Source organism: Gobio gobio (genome assembly GCF_949357685.1).
Source record: "Gobio gobio genome assembly, chromosome: 4".
In the NCBI taxonomy this organism is placed as follows: Eukaryota; Metazoa; Chordata; class Actinopteri; order Cypriniformes; family Gobionidae; genus Gobio; species Gobio gobio.
The window spans coordinates 3,557,667-3,568,447 of record NC_137100.1 but is presented as its reverse complement, the minus strand read 5'-3'; the positions used below and the strand labels follow the sequence as shown (position 1 = coordinate 3,568,447).

Sequence of the window (10,781 nt, the reverse complement as noted above, 5' to 3'; positions counted from 1 at the left end):
CACCCAAAAATGAAAATTCTGTCATTAATTACTCACCCTCACGTCGTTCGAGACCCGTAAGACCTCCGTTCATATTCGGAACACAAATGAAGATATTTTTGTTGAAAGCTGATGGCTGAGTTAGGCCTCCATTGGCATTCAGTACACTTATACTCCCAAGACGGATAAAAGGCACTCAAAACATGTTACAAAGTCCATCTCACCACAGTGACTCTACAATAATCTTACGATGCGACGACAATAGTTTTTGTGCGCAAAAAAAATCAAAATAACACCTTTTTCCAACTTGTTACTGCCTTCCGTGTGTGCCTCCACGACGCATGCGCGAGAATATGACGCAGATCCGGCGTTCGGACAGATGACCCAGAAGTGATTTGTTTACAATCAGAGGAAGACGCGCGTATCTCAGCTGTTGGATTCTACATTGATCGTGCTTTAGGTCTCGGCGTAGTGCTCAAAATGGGGTTAGATTGCGCTTTTCATGGAATCCCGAACCCCGGCGCTACGTCATATTCTCGCGCATGCGTCGTTGAGGCACACGCGGAAGGCAATAACAAGCTGGATAAAGGTGTTATTTTGATTTTTTTTTGCGCACAAAAACTATTGTCGTCGCATCGTAAGATTATTGTAGAGTCACTGTGGTGAGATGGACTTTGTAATGACATTTTAAGGGCCTTTTATCGGTCTTGGGAGTATAAGTGTACTGAATGCCAATGGAGGCCAAACTGAAGCCTTTCTCAGCATCAGCTTTCAACAAAAATATCTTCATTTGTGTTCCGAATATGAACGGAGGTCTTACGGGTGTCGCACGACATAAGGGTGAGTAATTAATGACATAATTTTCATTTTTGGGTGAACTAACCCTTTAAAGGCTCTTCATTTTGTTTTACGGTCTCCAACAACAGGTTTACAGGCATCAGAGGTCAAAAAACACTTAAGGGGGCGTGGCCACTTTGAGTGACAGGTGGATTGCCGTTTGTCTGCTGTCTGTTAGTCATCACGTCACCTCAGCTCCGCCCACGTCACGCCTCTTAGTTACTGTGCCCCCATTATGTTATTTTAAAGGCCCTTAATTTTGTTCAACAACAGGTTTACATGCATCAAAGGTCAAAAAACACTTAATTCTGCAATAATGCAGCATCAGCTCTTTTCTCCCTGTGTCTCCTTTCTGAGAGCCTGCTCTTGCTCTGATAGGTCAGATGGACGAGTCTGTTGTGATTGGTTGACTGCTTACAGCATGTGTCGGAAACCAAACGCTCATTAGCATATCTGAATTACAGCTCTTGACCAAGCAGAAACCTCCCGCAGTTTCTCTTGAAGCCGATACGGAAGTGAGTTAAACTGCAGTTCATGGACTGGCCACTAGAGACAGACTCCAGAAGGAGCAGAATCTCAGTGAGCTCATGTTAAAATGCCCAACTTTACAGCAGAAGAACACATGTTTACAGTCTGGGACAAACTGTGCTTTTGGTCTATACGGCTAATTTTGCCCTTCATGATGACTGTGAGGGGGGGTGAATTATTTTATAACTCATTCGTTTACATTATATAAAGCCTTAAAGGTCTGCATAATTAAGGGCGTGGCCACTTTGAGTGACAGGTGGATTGCCGTTTGTCTGCTGTCTGTTAGTCGTCACCTCAGCTCCGCCCACGTCCCGCCTCTTTGCCTATTTTCTGTTATCCGGGAGTGACGCGCTGACAAAATGGCGACGGCCAGCTCGACCCTACTTCACGCTTCAAACTGCAGTGTTTGTGGGCGGGACAAAGGAGACGTTGTTCGTGAGCAGCCAATGAAAACCATAGACTAGAATTATGCAAATTTGTTACACATCTACCGAGGACTGTGCAGGAAGTGAGACCGAGTCTTTCTTTTAGGAGACAAAAACGTTATGTGTCGTGATCTTATATGGGAACTGCCTGTGAACCAACATGAACAATTGTATTTTTACAAACCAACATTAATAAATGCTGTAAATATATATCCCTCATAGTTCATTCATGTTATGCATTAATAAAGCAGAATGACTCTGACCCGCTGAAGCCGCTTGATTTCATCCTGTTTGAACTTGAGGATTGCCAGCGCCTGCTCATGCTCCAGTTCCAGCTGCTGCCTGCGATCGGCGACCTCTCGCATGTGCTGCGACAACACCACAAACACACACCGATTACACAGCGAACGCGATGCAAACCTGTTGAGAAGCCGACTGAACGCGTTCCTTACCTTTAGGACCTGCTCTAGGTTCTCCAGCTTTGCACGGAGTCGCTGGTTCTCCTCCAGAACGGAACTATGCTGAGCGCTCAAAACACAGAGCTGTTCCTTTAGCTCCTCATTTTCAGCCTGAGACTACAGAAACATGCTATGGTTACACTGGAGCTAATGCCCAGATATTAAAGGGTTAGTTCACCCAAAAATTTAAATAATGTGATTTGTTCCACACCCGTAAGCCCTCCGTTCATCTTCAGAACACAGATGAAGATATTAGTGTTGAAATCTGAAGGCTCAGTGAGGCCTGCATTTACACTCTCAAGATCCATTGATGTACTAAACACATATTTAAATCAGTCCATGTGAGGACAGTGGTTAAATATTAATATTATAAAGCCACGAGAATATTTTTTGTGCGCCAAAAAAAACCTAAATAACGACTTATATAGTGATAACCGATTTCAAAACACTGATTCATGAAGATTCAGACCGTTTTAAATCAGCGAGTCGATTCATGATTCGGATTGTCAAACCGCCAAACAGCTGAAATCACGTGACTTTGCCGCTCCGAACCACTGAATCGACTCGCTGATTCAATACGCTCCGCACCGCTGAATCGACTCGCTGATTCAATACGCTCCGCACCGCTGAATCGACTCGCTGATTCGATGCGCTCCGAACCGCTGAATCAATACCCTCCGAACCGCTGAACCGACTCGCTGAATCTATACGCTCCGAACCGCTGAATTGACTCGCTGATTCGAAACGCTCCAGACCGCTGAATCGACTCACTGATTCGATACGCTCCGAACCGCTGAATCGACTCGCTGATTCGACTCGCTGATTCGATACGCTCCGGACCGCTGAATCGGCTCGATGATTCAATTAGCTCCGAACCACTGAATTGACTCGCTGATTCGATACTCTCCGAACCGCTGAACCGACTCACTGAATCTATACGCTCCGAACCGCTGAATCGACTCGCTGATTCGATACGCTCTGGACCGCTGAATCGACTCGCTGATTCGATACGCTCCGGACCGGTGAATTGACTTGCTGATTCGATACGCTCCGGACCGCTGAATCGACTCGCTGATTCAACTCGCTGATTCGATATGCTCCGGACCGCTGAATTGACTCGCTGATTTGATACGCTCCGAACCGCTGAATTGACTCGCTGATTAGATATGCTCCGAACCGCTGAATTGACTCGCTGATTCGATACGCTCCGAACTGTCGAATTGACTCGCTGATTCGATACGCTCCGAACCGCTGAATTGACTCGCTGATTCGATACGCTCCGGACTGCTGAATTGACTAGCTGATTCGATACGCTCCGGACCGCTGAATTGACTCGCTGATTCGATATGCTCCGGACTGCTGAATTGACTCGCTGATTCGATACGCTCCGAACCGCTGAATTGACTCGCTGATTCGATACGCTCCGGACCGCTGAACCGACTCGCTGATTCGTTACTCTCCGAACCGCTGAACCGACTCACTGAATCTATACGCTCCGAACCGCTGAATCGACTCGCTGATTCGATACGCTCCGAACCGCTGAATCGACTCGCTGATTCGATACGCTCCGGACCGCTGAATCGGCTCGATGATTCAATTAGCTCCGAACCGCTGAATTGACTCGCTGATTCGATACTCTCCAAACCGCTGAACCGACTCACTGAATCTATACGCTCCGAACCGCTGAATCGACTCGCTGATTCGATACGCTCTGGACCGCTGAATCGACTCGCTGATTCGATACGCTCCGGACCGCTGAATTGACTTGCTGATTCGATACGCTCCGGACCGCTGAATCGACTCGCTGATTCAACTCGCTGATTCGATATGCTCCGGACCGCTGAATTGACTCGCTGATTTGACTCGCTGATTTGATACGCTCCGAACCGCTGAATTGACTCGCTGATTAGATATGCTCCGAACCGCTGAATTGACTCGCTGATTCGATACGCTCCGAACTGTCGAATTGACTCGCTGATTCGATATGCTCCGCACCGCTGAATCGACTCGCTGATTCAATACGCTCCGCACCGCTGAATCGACTCGCTGATTCGATGCGCTCCGAACCGCTGAATCGATACCCTCCGAACCGCTGAACCGACTCGCTGAATCTATACGCTCCGAACCGCTGAATTGACTCGCTGATTCGAAACGCTCCAGACCGCTGAATCGACTCACTGATTCGATACGCTCCGAACCGCTGAATCGACTCGCTGATTCGACTCGCTGATTCAATACGCTCCGAACCGCTGAATCGACTCGCTGATTCGATACGCTCCGGACCGCTGAATCGGCTCGATGATTCAATTAGCTCCGAACCGCTGAATTGACTCGCTGATTCGATACTCTCCGAACCGCTGAACCGACTCACTGAATCTATACGCTCCGAACCGCTGAATCGACTCGCTGATTCGATACGCTCTAGACCGCTGAATCGACTCGCTGATTCGATACGCTCCGGACCGGTGAATTGACTTGCTGATTCGATACGCTCCGGACCGCTGAATCGACTCGCTGATTCAACTCGCTGATTCGATATGCTCCGGACCGCTGAATTGACTCGCTGATTTGATACGCTCCGAACCGCTGAATTGACTCGCTGATTAGATATGCTCCGAACCGCTGAATTGACTCGCTGATTCGATACGCTCCGAACTGTCGAATTGACTCGCTGATTCGATACGCTCCGGACCGCTGAATTGACTCGCTGATTCGATACGCTCCGGACTGCTGAATTGACTAGCTGATTCGATACGCTCCGGACCGCTGAATTGACTCGCTGATTCGATGCGCTCCGAACCGCTGAATCAATACCCTCCGAACCGCTGAACCGACTCGCTGAATCTATACGCTCCGAACCGCTGAATTGACTCGCTGATTCGAAACGCTCCAGACCGCTGAATCGACTCACTGATTCGATACGCTCCGAACCGCTGAATCGACTCGCTGATTCGACTCGCTGATTCAATACGCTCCGAACCGCTGAATCGACTCGCTGATTCGATACGCTCCGGACCGCTGAATCGGCTCGATGATTCAATTAGCTCCGAACCGCTGAATTGACTCGCTGATTCGATACTCTCCGAACCGCTGAACCGACTCACTGAATCTATACGCTCCGAACCGCTGAATCGACTCGCTGATTCGATACGCTCTGGACCGCTGAATCGACTCGCTGATTCGATACGCTCCGGACCGGTGAATTGACTTGCTGATTCGATACGCTCCGGACCGCTGAATCGACTCGCTGATTCAACTCGCTGATTCGATATGCTCCGGACCGCTGAATTGACTCGCTGATTTGACTCGCTGATTTGATACGCTCCGAACCGCTGAATTGACTCGCTGATTAGATATGCTCCGAACCGCTGAATTGACTCGCTGATTCGATACGCTCCGAACTGTCGAATTGACTCGCTGATTCGATACGCTCCGAACCGCTGAATTGACTCGCTGATTCGATACGCTCCGGACTGCTGAATTGACTAGCTGATTCGATACGCTCCGGACCGCTGAATTGACTCGCTGATTCGATATGCTCCGGACTGCTGAATTGACTCGCTGATTCGATACGCTCCGAACCGCTGAATTGACTCGCTGATTCGATACGCTCCGGACCGCTGAACCGACTCGCTGATTCGTTACTCTCCGAACCGCTGAACCGACTCACTGAATCTATACGCTCCGAACCGCTGAATCGACTCGCTGATTCGATACGCTCCGAACCGCTGAATCGACTCGCTGATTCGATACGCTCCGGACCGCTGAATCGGCTCGATGATTCAATTAGCTCCGAACCGCTGAATTGACTCGCTGATTCGATACTCTCCAAACCGCTGAACCGACTCACTGAATCTATACGCTCCGAACCGCTGAATCGACTCGCTGATTCGATACGCTCTGGACCGCTGAATCGACTCGCTGATTCGATACGCTCCGGACCGCTGAATTGACTTGCTGATTCGATACGCTCCGGACCGCTGAATCGACTCGCTGATTCAACTCGCTGATTCGATATGCTCCGGACCGCTGAATTGACTCGCTGATTTGACTCGCTGATTTGATACGCTCCGAACCGCTGAATTGACTCGCTGATTAGATATGCTCCGAACCGCTGAATTGACTCGCTGATTCGATACGCTCCGAACTGTCGAATTGACTCGCTGATTCGATATGCTCCGGACCGCTGAATTGACTCGCTGATTCAATACGCTCCGCACCGCTGAATCGACTCGCTGATTCAATACGCTCCGCACCGCTGAATCGACTCGCTGATTCGATGCGCTCCGAACCGCTGAATCGATACCCTCCGAACCGCTGAACCGACTCGCTGAATCTATACGCTCCGAACCGCTGAATTGACTCGCTGATTCGAAACGCTCCAGACCGCTGAATCGACTCACTGATTCGATACGCTCCGAACCGCTGAATCGACTCGCTGATTCGACTCGCTGATTCAATACGCTCCGAACCGCTGAATCGACTCGCTGATTCGATACGCTCCGGACCGCTGAATCGGCTCGATGATTCAATTAGCTCCGAACCGCTGAATTGACTCGCTGATTCGATACTCTCCGAACCGCTGAACCGACTCACTGAATCTATACGCTCCGAACCGCTGAATCGACTCGCTGATTCGATACGCTCTGGACCGCTGAATCGACTCGCTGATTCGATACGCTCCGGACCGGTGAATTGACTTGCTGATTCGATACGCTCCGGACCGCTGAATCGACTCGCTGATTCAACTCGCTGATTCGATATGCTCCGGACCGCTGAATTGACTCGCTGATTTGACTCGCTGATTTGATACGCTCCGAACCGCTGAATTGACTCGCTGATTAGATATGCTCCGAACCGCTGAATTGACTCGCTGATTCGATACGCTCCGAACTGTCGAATTGACTCGCTGATTCGATACGCTCCGAACCGCTGAATTGACTCGCTGATTCGATACGCTCCGGACTGCTGAATTGACTAGCTGATTCGATACGCTCCGGACCGCTGAATTGACTCGCTGATTCGATATGCTCCGGACTGCTGAATTGACTCGCTGATTCGATACGCTCCGAACCGCTGAATTGACTCGCTGATTCGATACGCTCCGGACCGCTGAACCGACTCGCTGATTCGTTACTCTCCGAACCGCTGAACCGACTCACTGAATCTATACGCTCCGAACCGCTGAATCGACTCGCTGATTCGATACGCTCCGAACCGCTGAATCGACTCGCTGATTCGATACGCTCCGGACCGCTGAATCGGCTCGATGATTCAATTAGCTCCGAACCGCTGAATTGACTCGCTGATTCGATACTCTCCAAACCGCTGAACCGACTCACTGAATCTATACGCTCCGAACCGCTGAATCGACTCGCTGATTCGATACGCTCTGGACCGCTGAATCGACTCGCTGATTCGATACGCTCCGGACCGCTGAATTGACTTGCTGATTCGATACGCTCCGGACCGCTGAATCGACTCGCTGATTCAACTCGCTGATTCGATATGCTCCGGACCGCTGAATTGACTCGCTGATTTGACTCGCTGATTTGATACGCTCCGAACCGCTGAATTGACTCGCTGATTAGATATGCTCCGAACCGCTGAATTGACTCGCTGATTCGATACGCTCCGAACTGTCGAATTGACTCGCTGATTCGATATGCTCCGGACCGCTGAATTGACTCGCTGATTCGATACGCTCCGGACTGCTGAATTATCTAGCTGATTCGATACGCTCCGGACCGCTGAATTGACTCGCTGATTCGATATGCTCCGGACTGCTGAATTGACTCGCTGATTCGATACGCTCCGAACCGCTGAATTGACTCGCTGATTCGATACGCTCCGGACCGCTGAACCGACTCGCTGATTCGTTACTCTCCGAACCGCTGAATTGACTCGCTGATTCGATACGCTCCGGACCGCTGAACCGACTCGCTGATTCGTTACTCTCCGAACCGCTGAATTGACTCGCTGATTAGATACGCTCCGAACCGCTGAATTGACTCGCTGATTCGATATGCTCCGAACCGCTGAATTGACTCGCTGATTCAATAAGTTTCGAACCGCTGAATTGACTCGCTGATTCGATACGTTTCGAATCGCTGAATCGACTCGCTGATTCGATACGCTCCAAACCGCTGAATCGACTCACTGATTCGATACATTCCGAACGCTCTTAAAATATTCTCGTGGCTTTATAATATTAATATTGAACCACTGTCCTCACATGGACTGATTTAAATATGTGTTTAGTACATTAATGGATCTTGAGAGTGTAAATGCAGGCCTCACTGAGCCTTCAGATTTCAACACAAATATCTTCATCTGTGTTCTGAAGATGAACGGAGGTCTTACGGGTGTGGAACGGCATGAGGGTGAGGAATAAATCACATTATTTTCATTTTTGGGTGAACTAACCCTTTAATATCCTGCTATAGGGGGTAACATGTGTTAAAGAGGACCTATGATGCACTTTCACATAGTCTTGATGTTGTTTTGGGCTCTACTAGAGCAGGTTTTCCTGCTTGAATGTTCACCATTTCCCTCATATTCTCCATTGTTGCGGCTCCTCTCTTCCCAGTCTGTCAGTAAAGCTCTGTTTAGTTCCTGTCTCTATGAAGCCCCGCCTTCTGAAAAGCACACTGTGCTCTGATTGGTCGGCTGGAGCAATGTGCTGTGATTGGTCGAGCGCTTCCAGCGTGTTTGTGAATGTCCCGCCCCTTACCATAACCGCCAGTTGCACTACTAACTAACTCAACCAGGCCCCGCCCCTTTATTCTGCATATTAATTATTTAAATGAGGAATATTGTGACGTGTTTGTTCCCGGAAGAAAACTCAAGCCTACGATGGAGGCGATTCATAAGTTCAGAAACACTGACACTGATATAGAGAAGAACTCAGAGCGCTTTCATGCTCAAACAGTAACATTACTCACTATAGAAATGTATAAAAGCACAATAGGTCCTCTTTAATAACTTTATAAGTCTAACCGGTCAGTGTTTCACCTGGTCAAGCAGCTGAGCCTTTCTCCTGAGGAGTTCTGCCTCCTCTACTAAGTGCTCATTTCTGCTGCGCTCGTCCACTAGCTGGTTCTCCTGTGAACACACACACACACACACACACACACATACAGAGTGAGTTTTCCAGCCTCATACACACACAGCAGACATGCAATGTAAGCATTAATATAAGAGAATCACACTCACCAAATCAAGACATCGTTTCTGTCTCTTCCGGACCTCATGCTCAAAAACTTCACATTCTTTCCTCTTCTTGCCCAACTCACTTTCCTGTAGAACCAACACACAACATAAATATATTCAACCATTGATTTGAACAGCATTTCATGACTTTGGCAGTCATTCATGATTGTTACGGTGTATCAGGGCCGTGCTAGAGCCACTGCCACTCTGCCCCCTCCCTCACCCCCAGAGGATTCCCATAAAAACGTTCTGTTCCACTAAAAATCCACTAATCCCGCTCTGTGTTTTCCCGCTCACAGTCAGTGGTTGTGCCCGCTCTCTCTGTGGAGACGGCAGTTCCAGAATGTCGTCCCATTAAAGGGATAGTTCACCCAAAAATTTAAATTAGCCCATGATTTACTCACCCTCAAGTCATCCGAGGTGTGTATGACATTCTTCTTTCAGACAAATAAAATCTGAGTTATATTAAAAATGTTCAGGCTAATCCAAGCATTATAATGGCAGTAATAGTTGCTCTGTTTTTGAAGTCCATAAAAAGTGCATCTGTCCGTCATATAACTGCTCCACGCGGCTCTGGGGTGTTAATAAAGGCCTTCTGAAGCGAATCGATGCGTTTGTGTAAGAAAAATATCCATATTTCAAAATGTATTTCATTTTTTTCTATGGCTCTGCATCAGCCGTCTCCGCACCATCACTTCCGGTGAGTAAGGTCAAAATATCTGCGCAATCATAGATATATATATACATAGATTCCTCATTAGTGCCTGCGCGGATCGGTCGAATGAGGAATCTACGTTTATATATCTTTGATCACGCCAGTATTTTGACCTTATTCGCCGGAAGTTATGGCGCTGGGAATACTAGATGACATTCGTCTGATAAGAGGTAAAAAAAATAACAAATACTGTTGGGTTTCTTGCAGAAACCGATCGTTTCGTGTCTTAAGACATCAATATGTCAGCACGAGCCGCATGGTTTATTAAGGATTTGTATGTCTGTGTGTTTTTACTCTCATTGCTCTCATACTCTAAAACAATGTTTCCCAACCTTTTTTCAGTCATGGCACCCTTTGAAAATGTTCTCCATTTTGTGGCACCCCCTCGCATACGTTACGCTAGGGGTGTAACGGGACAGTTCGCTCACGGTTCGGTTTGTATCACGGTTTTAGGTTCACGGTCTCGGTACGGTTCAGTATTTGCTCTATTCAGGGAAAAAAGAAGTACTGTCAAATAAAAATAAAGAAAATAATAAGAACAAATAATTTAAATACAAGCAGTAGCACAAATAAATACTATTGAGCAAAGATACTAATAAAATAAACTATGCTTTTCAGTTTTGTCAG

General features: G+C 48.0%; 1 protein-coding gene across 1 annotated transcript in view; it reads right to left on the bottom strand.

The window, feature by feature from the left end:
* Positions 1-10,781, bottom strand: part of tspoap1 (TSPO associated protein 1) — a 207,330-nt gene that overhangs the window by 62,484 nt on the left and 134,065 nt on the right. Inside the window, exons 7-10 of the mRNA XM_079815420.1 lie at positions 9,443-9,526; positions 9,242-9,331; positions 2,222-2,344; positions 2,033-2,137 (exon numbers count right to left, since the gene is read on the bottom strand). Of these exons, the coding sequence (XP_079671546.1) occupies positions 2,033-2,137; positions 2,222-2,344; positions 9,242-9,331; positions 9,443-9,526 (402 nt within the window). The remainder of the gene's footprint in view (positions 1-2,032; positions 2,138-2,221; positions 2,345-9,241; positions 9,332-9,442; positions 9,527-10,781) is intronic.